The sequence below is a fragment of the Sinohyriopsis cumingii genome, chromosome 1, assembly GCF_028554795.1.
Source record: "Sinohyriopsis cumingii isolate HCF-2022 chromosome 1, ASM2855479v2, whole genome shotgun sequence".
Lineage (NCBI taxonomy): Eukaryota > Metazoa > Mollusca > Bivalvia > Unionida > Unionidae > Sinohyriopsis > Sinohyriopsis cumingii.
Window position 1 is genome coordinate 186649219 of NC_142961.1, and position 14877 is coordinate 186664095.

General features: G+C 35.2%; 1 protein-coding gene across 4 annotated transcripts; it reads left to right on the plus strand.

Moving 5' to 3' along the window:
• The first annotated feature begins 1826 nt into the window (after positions 1–1826).
• LOC149808538 (uncharacterized) lies at positions 1827–14506 on the plus strand. 4 transcript variants are annotated; one of them, XM_089978747.1, is made up of 4 exons: positions 1827–2035; positions 5172–5679; positions 10971–11043; positions 13819–14506. In XM_089978747.1, the coding sequence occupies exons 2-4, from the start codon at positions 5195–5197 to the stop codon at positions 13924–13926; spliced, it is 666 nt and encodes a 221-aa protein (XP_089834873.1). In that variant the 5' UTR covers positions 1827–2035; positions 5172–5194; the 3' UTR covers positions 13927–14506. The 4 variants fall into 4 exon arrangements, with proteins under 4 accessions (XP_089834873.1, XP_089834866.1, XP_089834892.1 ...); XM_089978740.1 differs by having other exon boundaries at positions 2029–2166; XM_089978766.1 differs by lacking the exon at positions 1827–2035 and adding an exon at positions 2370–2495.
• The last annotated feature ends 371 nt before the right edge of the window (positions 14507–14877 follow it).

A 14877-nucleotide genomic window follows, 5' to 3' on the forward strand; every position in this document is an offset into this window, starting at 1 on the left:
TACAATAAGTGCACACGGGGAAAGCAATGAATTCTGATAAGTCTTATCAGACGTTGGATTTTTACTACTTGTATCAGATTCAAATTTGTAAGTACTAGAGTAAGTCCGATTTGTTTTTTAGTAACCATCTGCTGAGAGAAAGACTTATCGACAATTGAACTTTGTTAGCCAAAGAATATTCGTCAGCTGTACGAGCAACGTTTTTTAAAGTATCTTTCTTGTGCTCATCAAAATATAAATCTGACCTCACTATGGACGCAGTTTTTGAACTCTTCGGCTAGTATGAGTTGCCTAAGTTTGTAATAATCTTTATGAATCTTTTTAGATTTACACCACCGACCAAATAGTTGGTCTCTTTCCTAGCAACATCAACATGGTTATGGCTATTTTTTTTACAATTCCTAAACCGCTGTGGATACTCCTCAGTTACTAACTCATAACCTTTCAAGATACATTCTTTGACCAAGACATAGTCAGCACTTGCTTGTACTGACAGTGTACTGACAGTGAAGTAAAAATTTCACGAACTTCGTCAGTAAGTACACTTTGTAATAATAAAGTCAAGTGCTCTCTTGGCCAATTCAAATTCTCGGTTATTTTTAAAAATGCAACAAATAATAATGTAATTCATTTTCCTGATATTTCTGAAAACACCAAGTGGTGGAGCGCTTTCCACTTGCCAGTTCGAATTCGTTTAATCTAATTTGAAATCCATTCTCCCTTCCTTTTGTATTTGAAAAGAACAATAATCTGGTTACGCATCGCTTCGAGTTTTGTAAATTCAATTAAAGTTCCCATTCGGCAGTACATGGGGCTGAAACGTATGTACATTCGAGCTATTTTTGGCAAAAAGGTCTTTGACAATCGGAATATTTTTTTTCATAATGATTACTCATCTAGGTCCATAATAATAATTTTTTATTACACTGTTTCTTTCTCATATGATTCAAATGATCACATCAGAAACAATACAATGTAAAGAATTCCTACTGATGTGTGTATGTATTTGTTTGTCTCTATACACGTATGTCTATGTGTTAATTTATAGCATCCATGTTAACGTGATTGGCATTTTTTTATATTGATTATAGGAGTAAAATAATTCGAATGAGTCAATTGGTATTATTATGTATATGATAAGTGACTCTAAATAATATGTTTATATTATCTAGTGATTAAACGATGTATGAGTAGAAAGACCATTGACTTCAGCTTTGCCACTTCTCTACTTTGTCAACTTTCCGGGTTTTATTTACATTTAATTCTCTTGACACATAGGTTGAATTATTTTGTAATATTGAAACCATAAAATGTTGGGGTATGAAATTGATGGAAATATTTGGTGTTAAGTAGGAATTCATCCCATTTGTTCAGACAGACCCTGCCTATTAAGTACAATTATATCGAATACCCCTAGTGGTTAGAGCGTCCGCCTCGGATGCGGGAGGTCGTGGGTTCGATCCCCGGCCGAGTCATACCAGAGACTTAAAAAATGGTACTAACAGCTGCCTCGCTTGGCGTTCAGCATTGAGAGGTTAGTGTTAGGACTGGTCGGCCTGGTGTCAGGATAATGTGACTGGGTGGGACATCATGCTACATGTCTGCGGCATGATGCCCCAGTGCTAGACATCACTATAAACTGCCACATTGCAGACATCGTAGCGATATGACTGAAAAATTGTTAAAGCTACGTTAAAAATCAAAATCACATCACATCACATATATCGAATACCTGTACATAACCTGAACAATTTGTCACGCCTGAATAATACCTTTAGGGAAGATAGAGATCGTGATGTACAGTTTAAGGATGGAAGTTACCTACGCTAATACGCATTTCAGTAGATCAACGTAACAATAGGTGTGGTCGTAAAGTATGCACAATCCATGTACTTGTAATTCACCCGTGGAGCGCTCAGGTGCAGTTTGAACATAGTGAATACAGCCAACATCTGTAATATTCCATCCTTAGCGAGGTTCACATATCACACGGGGAACTGGCAAGTTTTGGTACTGAAGTCAAGAGGTGGGAAATGTAAGTGTTTCATGTTTCAATCATTTGCTGTATGAGAAACATAACAAACACACATCTTTCTTCCCTTTCTTACATCAATCCATTCGATCCGTTGATTCCTCAAAACGTCTTCCTATATGCCTACTACCGAGGTAAGCGACATAATTTATGTGGATAACTTTGTATCATAGGTAAAATCGGGACTGATCTATGTTGACTAGCTATTTTACATTGATAATAAACTGTCTGGCCTATTCTTATAGCGGAATGTCTTACTTTAGGTTTATATTTTATTCAACAGTGTGTGTGTGTGTGAGAGAGAGAGAGAGAGAGAGAGAGAGAGAGAGAGAATTTTGGCAGTTTGTTATCCTGGCATGGATATTATCTACCTGCTGAGCTTGAGATTTTGTGTGACCAATCACAAATGACAACTTTTGAAACGTCACTTTCGATTACTTGACATGGAGAAGCCAATATCAAAGTAAGTCTTAGAGGTCATGTAGTTTTTCAGCTGCAAGGACACTTTCATGTCGTCGATATCAAACCATCTGATATTCAGTTTGTCTTCTGTGTAGAATGAGGAAGCGTCATCTAGGTTATGTGTTAGATTGTCGTGTTTACTTCGTTTGGACACAAACTCAGCACAAAATCGGCACGTACCTTTCACTTTGGAGAATATGAATTGGTGTATTTGTGTAACGTGTGACAAGATAGGCGAGGATACAAACAGTGAAAATTAGTTGGGTTTGCCTTTTGGTTGACTGGTACAATTTTCTTGGTCGTGTATCTTTTTCTTATCGGAAGTGGCCAGCTGAAGTAAACCCTTTCATCCTTTCATTAGTCAAAATATATTGTTTCCGTTAACTACACTCGTCAAGGGTTTACGTGGAACGAATTGGACCGACGAATCTTAACCAATGTGTGTGTGTGTGTTATTTGGATTTTTGATTTAGCTTGAACAATTTTTCAGTCATATAGCTATGATATCTGCAGTGTGGCAGGTTATAGTGATGTCTACCACTGGGGCATCGTGTCGCAGATATATAGCATGATGTCCCGCCCAGTCGCATTATCCTGACACCAGGCCGACCAGTCCTAACACTAACCTCTTAATACTGAACGCCTAGCGAGGAGCTGTTAGTACCATTTTTATAAGCTTTTGGTATGTTAGTTCCATTGTTATGAACTTTTGGTATGACTCGGCCCGGGTTTGAACCCGCGATCTCCCGCATCCGAGGGGGACTCTCTAACCACTAGGCCAGCGCAGCGGTACCCTCTTGACGAATGAAGATGACATTTCTTCAGAATTATCTTCTGTATATGATTGACGTGCAGAGAACCACGGTGTCAAGTTGACCAGAAGAGAGAGAGAGAGAGAGAGAGAGAGAGAGCAGTCTTTTCGTATTCACAACTGTTTTTGACAGCTGATTTTAATGCAAGATTTAGAGATTTCTCAGACTTAGATGTTCTTTTTTGGTGATGTCCTGTGTGAAAGTGACAATGTGAAGATTTTGATAGAACAATTTCGGTAAATGCAAACGTGTTGTACATTTGGAACACACGTTGTAAATGGCAGGTTTCAGGATGATTTTGCTGATGAAAGAAGGAGCATTTTATACTACATTGACTCTATGGGACATTACAAGTCTGTATCACACTCCATGTTGAGGAACGGGTGAAAACGTACGGAAATGGGGAAAAAACTGCTAGGGTGAGGTTGTCTTTTTTATATTTGTTTTTTTTTATTTATAAAAAAAGATGTGGCCGATAGTCCCAAAGGCTATAGATCATCACTGATAAGTAGTTTGAAAACAAAATTTGTCGACCCTGCTGGTTTAGAGATCCACGTCTACAAAACTTGATGTCAGCACAATCCCTTTTGTTATTCACGGCATTATCTCCTATCTATGATTTGCCGCACAGACAATAACATACATTCAATATTTTTATGTATGTTAGTTTGTATCATTTGTTGGATTTTCTCAATGACATTATGTTTTGTATATCTTTATGTGGTACTTGACAGCGGTCAAAAAGCAAGTTAATGACCAGTGACATTTATTTAGTAAACAATATAATACATTGCTAATATTTCTATATGAGTATATATTAAATTCTCAGTTCATTATCGATGGGCATCAACATGTTTACTTGTATCTGAATGTAGGATATTATTTTTTCATTTGGAAATTTATAAACTTGTTCACAGCTTTTAATGTTTTAGAAAGGAAACTGACCTTCATTCTGGCTCTATTATTGTGTCTTAGCTTTCATACAATGTTGTTTACTTGAAAATTACCAATTCATGCGTTAAGATTTGAAGCAGAATCAATCTTACAAGTATGTTCAGTTGTTAGTCTGCGTCGATTTATTTATTCAAATTATTATTAACTGAAATTACAAAGTGCTCAGTAATATTCTAGACTACTAGACTGAAACATTAATAATAATAATAATAATAATAACAATAATAATAATAATAATAATATATTCAGTAATTCAGGTCACATGACCATATCATAAAAGAAGTCGAATACGTAAAGAACATCTTATTTGTCATGAGCATACATAATTTCATATAATCGGTACATAATATTATAAAGATGATACTACTTCTATGTACATTAGTCACCATTAATTTGAGTTCTCAAAGACTGTGTAAGACTGTGTAAGACGAAAAGCTGAATTTATCTAGTATGAAAAATTTCTTATAATTAATTAACATGGTTAATTGCATCTAATCTTTTCAACTTCAAAAAAAAACAACAAAAAAAAAAAACAGAAAAAATGGCGTGGGTAGCAAGTTAGAGCACTTAAGAATTTGTGAAAAAGTACATCCATCGCAACATAAGACGAGTAAATAAGCGAGAACTCATAGTAACTAGGGCCTATCTTGCGTTTTATGACCATGCTGTCACACAAACGTCCACTGTTTGTAAACTTGTAATGAAAGTCTCACTCACCTACCGCCATCTCTCTGCACCATATAGATCATTGAACTAGGCAGAACAAGTTTCAATTGGGCTGTAGAGAATTCAGATAATTGTTGCTTATAGTGATTATGTCGAATATTATGCAGAGATTTTTGAATATGTAATTATTTTAGGGCCACATTTGTTGAGCGAGCCAGTGAATGTATTTATTTATTGTATGGCAGATACAAGAGAATCAGATAGAAAAATGATGGATTCCTGCCAAAGACTTTGTTCGGGAAATCTAGAAGAAATTTTGTTATTGGCGCCTTGTCCGCCTCCTAATAGTGAAGATCTGTTTTGGTCCGAGGTTGACAGGCTTGGTTTCAAAGATACAGAAATTAAAGTGATCGTCGACAATTGTCAAATACGTAACCGCTCTGTGACAGTCACCTACCCACTATCAGAAGTTAGTGCAACAACAGCCTGGACAGATGTTACGAGATTTACATCTGTGCAGAACCCGTTTCATGTCAATCAATCTACTGCAGCTACTGTATTCAAGAATTTAACAAGCCTTACAACCGGAGAAAAAAATTTACATACTACACGTACAGATATAAATAAAGCAGTTACCAAGGCAGGAAATGCACTGCTAAACACAGAGTCTACATGTGAACAAAGCTGTGTTTACGGCATTATATCAGCGTTATTGATATTAGCGGTGCTGATTGTGATTTTCATAGTGATATTGTAAGTATGCATATATATATATATATATATATATATATATATATATATATATATATATATATATATATATATATAACCAAGTGACATCTGAGCAGTCTAAATTTAAAATATCGCAAACATTGCATAAAATAATTGATACCCGGATAGCCTAAATAAGGAATGCAGTGTGTTTGTGTAAGTCAGTTATGGCCTCTAATCTCTTTACAGTCAAATTTTGGAAACAATGAAATACAATCCAACTTTGTAAAGACGACATGTATGTGAGATGTATATATATATATATATATATATATATATATATATATATATATATATATATATATATATATATGTGTGTGTGTGTGTGTGTGTGTGTGTGTGTGTGTACACATAAAGATGGATGATTGTTGTTGTTGTTGTTGTTGTAGGGTTTAACGCCATTTTTCAGCACACGATAGGCTATACATGGCGGCCAGTATTAATGGTGGAGGAAGAACCCGGGAAATCCCCGGAAAGAACCACCGACCCTCAAGAAGCAACTTGCAAGCTTTCTCACATACCCACATTGGCCGAATCCGAGACTCAAAGATGGATGAAGCAATGTCGATGTGCAGTGAAGCATTATATTGCAGATTTTGCTGGACGGTTTGTTTAGTGAATTATTTCAAGGACATACTACGTCTGTTATGTGTTTTTTGTAATCAAGGTATGCGAGTGTTGATCCTTTCTCTGCATTTAAGCTGAATTTGGGTCATGGATTATACGCCTTCGTTAGGAACGTGCAACATGATTAATGAAAAATGTATCCCTCCAACATTAGTTATTAATAAATCGCGTATTGTTAACTTTACGAGAGAGAGAGATGATGATAATGATGATATTCTTTTATTCCTCCATTTTCTGAAGATTTTAAGACAAAAAAGAAATGCATTTAAATACATAGAATCACAAAAATAGTAGATTCGTTGCTTATTGAATTATTTCCAATAGCAAACGAATAAATAAATTAAAATCATTACTAATCTAGATAGAGATATATATACGATAAAACATTTGAAAATGGTTTTCAAACTTCAAACTTTATCCAGAGCGCGAGGGCAGATTCGAATCCGATTGCGAATCCTGGTTGATTTGTTTAGTCGTCTGGTTATATTGTATAACTTGGCAGACCGTGTATGATTGTTTTCCATATGTAACAAATAATCTTGATGATGTATTTAGAGAGAATACGCTCTTAAAACTGAATTAGCTAAAAATATTGTAATCTCAAGCAAATTTAAATTAAAAGAAACAAAAAATATGGCTCCAAATTATGCATATTTGTGACTAGACCTTGCTTGTAATTCACGTCATTTGCTAATGTTGTTTTATGTCTGTTGTTTGTCTGACATAACAGTGATTATAAAATATTAAATAATGAATGTATTGCCTCGCCAGTGTAATATGTCACTGTAGCCTCAATATAACATTACCGTGCAACATCATGTGACCCTTACCTTTCGATCCTCTGACCATCCTGTTCGCATGACTGTTTGATCTTCTGTAATATCTGATACAAATTCATGCTTGAAAATATAAGATAATCCCTATACTCACAAATTCTGAACAATGTCTCCAACACAATCTCAATAGAGTTTATCCTGTTACATCGTCCTTTAACGATTTGATTCGCCATCACGAAAAACATTTCATGTGCACCGATGGACATTTGTGCACATTCGTAGGACAACTTGTGCATAGAAACATGCAACAATGATAATTCACAAAACTTTAGTAATGGACTATCCAAATAACTATATCACAAGGTTCAGACAACACATCACATCTCCAGCACTTTTTGTTCCTTTCCTTGTCAAAGAGTTTGGTTAAGTCTGATAATCAACTGATGCCAAACTGAAAAAAATGCGCAATGGCAGATACGAGTCCGATTGAGAATCCTGGTGGATATAATTATTTTTTGTCTTCTGGTTATTATTTTAACTTTGCAGATGTTGCATGTAAGTTTTCTTACTTAATTAATCAACTTAGGGATGTATCTGAGAAAGAAAGGTATTTCAAAGCTGATTTTCCTAAAATAATATTAATGCTCGTTGTAAATTTAAATGAAAAGAAATAATAATATGATTCGATATTATGCACATATGTGACTAGACATTGCCTGTCGTCCATGTCATTTGCTAATGTTGTATCTTCTGCTGCTTGTCTAACGTGATTCAGAACAAGCACGGGAATAACAGTACTAACAGGATATAAACTACATAAATATATTGCCTCTCCTATCAACGAAGACTCAATATTAAATTACCTAGCAACCTCATGTTATCTTAACCTTTGATCCCCTGATCATCCGATTTCCGGAAATGTGTGATCTTCTCTGGTAACTGATACAAACAAGTCCATACTTGAGAACGTAAGATAAACCTACATACCTAAATTCTCAACAATTTACCCATCAAAAGTTAAATAGTAATTTATCCTATGGCATCGTCCTTTGACTTTCTGATTTGTCATCAAGAAAGACATTGCATGTGCACTTATGAACATCTGTGCATATTTTGTTGACAACTTAAGTATGCAAACATGAAATAACGTCAGTTCACCGAACATTAAAAATTAACTGTTAAAGTTACTGCCCCATTGAACCCTGCCAAGATTTAGACAGCCCCACTCATCCCCTCCACATTTTTCTTTCCTTGGCAAAATTATGAGGCTGATAATGAAATGATGCCAACCGAAAGCAAAATTAGCCCTTAAAACATTTAAAGAATGTTGAATCCGAATGGAAGGATATTGCAAACGCTGTGTCTCATCTTTAGAGATAGCTGAATATCGCGTGAATACAGGCGAGACAAATCAACTCACGCATTTCAAACAACTTGATAAGATTGTGTCATGGTTGGTTAATACGCGAAATCAAAATTCAACGTACCCTAACTATAAAATCATAATTTGGTTAAGACTTGAGCTGAAATGTAATCAGCATGACTGATAAATATTTTATGTACAATTTTACATATTATGAAAAGGGGAAGAGTTATCTACTAATCTCCAAAATTAAAGTAGCACAATCAAGACGTTATTCAACGCGATGTAAAAGTTATGTCCCTTTGCTACAGATCATTGGAGAAAAAGCATCAACAATACATTACTCATCTTCGGTACACAAGCTTCCGATATGTTAATCCTATCTATATCTTGGCGGATCGATCAGTTATTTTGGTGCTTCGGGTCTGTGAATTTCATTGGATACGGCGGTAAACCATAGCGTCTAATCAGAATCAACTTTTTTTGTTCAAATTTGAACACTGTTATTACATGATCGAGAGAAGGGGAGCACACAACTGTAATGGATTCATAAATAAGCAATTTTCCACTGCCGGTCCGTGTTTGTACAAATACACAGTTTCCATCAAATATACATCTAATGACCTCCCCCTGGCACGTAGTCATACGTTCAATGTTAAATGTACAAAGTATCCTTTTAAAGTCAATTGCCTCAACCATTTTCGGCCGATTTACTAAGTGCCACTATTACAAACTATTAGTGAGTTAGCATTAGACACTAAGCAAGGCAACTATGAAATCCAATAGATGTCGCAAGGACAAAGCATTCAAATATCTGATCGATCTATTCAGGTGTAGATAGGGTTAACACATTGGAACTTTGGCTAGCTAAGATGTACATTAATCTGTATACGATAATCAGGTGCACCGAGTACATTAGACATACACAGAATGGGCAAGAATTTCGTACCATTTTATCATCAACAGACATCTATGCAAAACGGTGCTTTGCATCTTGTCTACTTGGATCCAGTTTTGAGGGTGTACACTTGCAGTATGTTGCGAAGTGAATAGTCTATATTCATTTTTAATTGGCTGTAATGATTGATACTAATTCATTGACTGATCAATTCATCACAGTGTCTGAGGTATCGGGCCTGTATTGCAATCAAATCTTAAAATAACAATTTCTATATAACCGAGTAAGAAAATCCATTGATGTTTACATTTTTGCGTTTATTACATACATCTACTATATCTATCATAACGTTTTCCTCTCAACGACGAAATAAGTCATCATCATCATCTTTATTTCCTTCCATGGAAGATTACATGATATAACAATAAATCATCTGAATACAATAATAAATAAGTATTAAAAAAAATAATAAAAAGATAAAATAAATAATATTAGTTGTCCTTATATGTCGAATTTTAGAAACTCTTTCTGGGATTTCCTTACTGATACATTTTCACTGAGCCTGCACATTACGTTATTTAATGCAGAAGATGAGCTGCAACGACAATATCTTTTAGGTAAAAGGTTACCTTCAGGTGTAATCGACAAAGAAAACTCCAAGCTATTCGTCCTGTATGCAGCGTACTTTGTCATGCAGTGTGCAGCTATCTTCTGTAAATAAATTACTGAAACTTACAACTTATGCAGTTGACGAACACTTTGTTGACTGATATAGTGTAAGAATTTTTGTTCTAATAATTTTTTAAAAATACTTATTTATTGATTGTATTCAGATGATTTATTCTTATATCATGTAATCTTCCATGGAAGGAAATAAAGATGATAATGATGATGATGATGATGATAATTTTTTAATAACATTGCTATAATCTTATACAACACTCCAATTACAATTATATTTACAGAATTTGCATCTTCTGTCTTCCATTTGTGTCAAGTCAGTCCTCCCGTTATTAATGTACTCCAGCCCAGGGTAAATAATAAACACTAATCAGGATTTAAATATAGCCATTTCATTGCGTGGCATATAAAGAGCGTATACTCTCAAAAGTAGATGCAAATATACAATAAACGCAATGGACAAACTTTGTTTAACAATTGGCAATAAATAATCAGTAACACAGTTAACATTTACAATTATGAACAAGTTTAGAATATATCCTTACGTTAATGCAACTTACGATTAGTGATCTCGATGACGGTATGGGAATATTAACACAGAATTAACAAGAGGTCAGATTTCAGACCGTCCGAGTCAGTTACCCTGTGTTAATTTGGGATGGGAAATGGGTGTTATCAATAGTTTCCCCCCCCTTTATCACTGACAGAAACAAGTGCCTGTGACGTACATTGCTTTTCCCGGATGACTATGACCTGTAAAACGTATCTCTGATGTCTAATCGGTAATATAGAGATTGGTCTGTTTTTACATTTTCATGCAGAGTTGGGAATCAAGAAAAACGTAATTTGCACGAAAAGTTAGATTTTGTAAATTTAGGAAAATACTGGTGCATCGTTATTCTATGTGTTCTTTTTAATGTGGATTTAGAAATCAAAGAAGAATTCGTCTGAAACATCTCAGTAAAAATGTGGTCCAAGAGCCAAACAGAGATACAGAGGAGGTAATTTAATGTGTTGTTATTTGATTGTCACTTTTTAAACATAAAGCCTCTCTCTCTCTCTCTCTCTCTCTGTCTCTCTCTCTCTCTCTCTCTCTCTCTCTCTCTCCACAACAAAGCCATACTTGACTTACCCAATCTTCCTTAATACATATTGTCCTTTTGTCTATTTTAAAATGTTTTGTGTTTTTTTAATATATTTGTGAAGTTTGCCAGAAACTGTATATCACTTGCACAACGACATGTTTAATGCTGGCATAGCTAATACGATCCATAATATGTGATCATATGGAATAAGGAAATCCTAGCATCGGGTTCAAATTTGTAGGCAAAGTTTCCTCCCCACAAATTCTGATCTCGAGGGTGGATTTCTCTATTCCACATAACGCATATGATGACTTATTTTATCCTTACATTTCTACGTGTTTGTGATTTTATTTTCCAGTTTAGAACAATGGTGGGTAATATGTTTAACTTTCTTCACGTGACTGCCGTCTTTCCTCACTTAACTTTCTACTGCGATCATAGTGCACACAAACTGGTAAAAACTCCCCGCTTTCCAAAATACTTGATCATTCTTTCCCAGTAATCACGATGAACGTTAATTGTATTATATTTACAAATTCTCACCTGTCCAGTTAAGGACGTTTTGCACTGATCGAACTAATTGCAGGTACAGATTCTGTCTCGTTTAGTCTTAGGGATAAGTGTGGAGTTTATGTTTTGAAATGTTTACCTTTGTATAATTGCGCAAGGTATATTCAGGACAAAATTAAGATCCTTTGCTTTTGTCATTACCTCTATGATCTAGAAGTCTGTTTTTTAACACTGATCGGTGTTTGATCTAGACGTCTATCTTTGAACACTGATTGGTGTTTCATCTAGACGTCTGTCTTTGAACACTGATCGGTGTTTGATATAGGCGTCTGTCTTTGAACACTGATCGGTGTTTGATCTAGACGTCTGTCTTTGAACACTGATCGGTGTTTGATATAGACGTCTGTCTTTGAACACTGATCGGTGTTTGATCTAGACGTCTGTTTTTCAACACTGATCGGTATTTGATCTAGACATCTGTCTTTGAACACTAATCGGTGTTTCATCTAGACGTCTGTCTTTGAACACTAATCAGTGTTTGATGTGGACGTCTGTCTTTGAACACTGATCGGTGTTTGATGTAGACGTCTGTCTTTGAACACTGATCGGTGTTTGATGTAGACGTTTGTCTTTGAACATTGATCGGTTTTTGATCTAGTTGTCTTCTTTGAACATTGATCGGTGTTTGATGTAGACGTCTGTCTTTGAACATTGATCGGTTTTTGATCTAGTTGTCTGTTTTTGAACACTGATCGATATTTGATCTAGACGTCTGTCTTTGAACACTGATCGGTGTTTGATGTAGACGTTTGAACATTGATCGGTTTTTGATCTAGTCGTCTTCTTTGAGCATTGATCGGTGTTTGATGTAGACGTCTGTCTTTGAACATTGATCGGTTTTTGATCTAGTCGTCTGTTTTTGAATACTGATCGATATTTGATCTAGACGTCTGTCTTTGAACACTGATCGGTGTTTGATCTAGACGTCTGTCTTTGAACACTGACCGGTGTTTGATCTAGTCGTCTGTCTTTGAACACTGATCGATGTTTGATCTACACGTTAGTCTTTGAACACTGATCGGTGTTTGATCTACACGTCAGTCTTTGAACACTGATCGATGTTTGATCTACACGTCAGTCTTTGAACACTGATCGGTGTTTAAGTGATATTTAATGATCGCATTGATATTGTAGGTATTTTAAAACTCCATCTTACGATAGGGAAATTTTGAAGCGTTTCTCTGTTTTAACGATGAATCAGTATTTACGATGCGCTATTTTGCCTTAGATCTTAATTTTTTTTTCATAAATGTGAGAAAATATTCCGTCATTACACATTGGTGTTCGATTAAAAAAAACTTTTATCCTCATCGGAATTGTTAAATTAAGAACCGATGCATGTGAAGGATTCCGTTAATTCCACACTTCATTACAACACGGGTACAATGCGTCACATATATGAGATAAAACGCCTGACATAACTGTTTTGAAATGTGAAAAGTGAAATGTATGCATTAAAAAATTTTCTCTTGCTTAAATCATTCTGTAACGTCTACGAGAGAGAGAGAGAGAGAGAGAGAGAGAGAGAGAGAGAGAGAGAATACATGTACAGTTTATACCCTGTATCCCTGATATACCACGAGATGTATCAATGCATACGAGGCTTGCCGAGTTTTGTTTTGAATGAAAAATTTATAGAACGAGCGGTATATGAAAGATACAGAGTACCAACTATGTACAGATTTTTTTCTATCACATACAAATACGTATCTTTGCATTTCCTTTGGACTTGACATTGACTACATCACCTATTACAGATACTCACAACCCTCTTTGGAACTTGATAACGTGCTTCGTTTCTTCTTTTTGTAGCTTCTATTTTCATTAATACGGATTAAATAAATACACATACACTTATAATATAAACTTCGTAGTAATTTGATCTTGATTGCTAGGTCACATATTGTCAGCATAATAAAATCCTAACCATGACTCGACGACTCGCGTCTTGTAATGCATCTGGTATTGGTGATGCTGGCGACTCGAAGTAATGTAGCAATCAAGGGTGCATTACTTTGATAAAAACCGTTTATTAGCACTGCTAGAGGTTAGACATTAATAATTTAAAGACTCATTTATTATTGTTTCTTTTAACTTTGAAAATCTAATTTTCTTTCCCAGTTATCATCGATGCCAAACCACATACTTATCATGAAATCCAGAAACATCGAAGAAGAAATTTTTGATGGAAATCGAGAATCACCACAACCAGACTATGATTTGACATAGTGTAATAAAAACTGATGTTGCACCCAAACCACATACATCGCTGTAGTATGCTTTATGTTCCCCATTTTCAGACCAAGATCTCCGTATTCCAGGGACGTTAGTTAATTTCAACTACTATGATATATAATTATAATACTGAATTGTCTGAAAGAAATAAAAAACAATGACTACGAGGAAACGAAAGTACTAAGGGCAACAGGAAGCCCTACGCTAAGCTCTATCCTTCTAGAACTGGTATCGTTCCAATTTTCAAACACCAAGAACAAAAGTTTGAGATTATGAAATTTTCGATAGGAAATCCATCACTGTGACATTCGAGATTCTTAAATTCATTCATATGTTCCAATATTAGAACATTTGCTAATTAACAAGTTTCAATAGTTTACCTTTTAGCGTCATCTGGTTCGGAGATGACTTTGTTTTCAGTTGCTTTTCATAACTGAAACAATGAGAAAAGAACACATACTATCACAATTTAAAAGTGTTCCACTATGAGAATAATTATTCTTACACATTATAAAATTTTGTCTATGGTTTTTATTCTTCTCCAAGTTAATTTGCAGTCTGATACAAATGCTAAGGTCTGAGTTATTTCTTTTCTGTGTTTTATCGGCACTTTAACACCTTTATTAGCCGTGTGATACCGAGGAAATTAAATATAAGTTCCATTTAAAAGATAGAATGATGTAGCCGACCTGGGTTGGCATGAGCTGGTATTAAAACATCGACCCTTTGAATTACGAGTCTGACGCTCTACCAACTGATCTGCCGCAGCTCCCTGGATCTGAGGTGATTGGTGAGTTTATGTTTGGTTTATTTCACAAGTACAAAGCAGATCCCATGATGCACACAGATTAAAATGAAGGAGTATGTCATGAAAAAGAGGTCTCAGTGATTTTCATCAGTATGAAGTGGATCCATATAATATTTGGTGTAGACAAAGATTTGAGT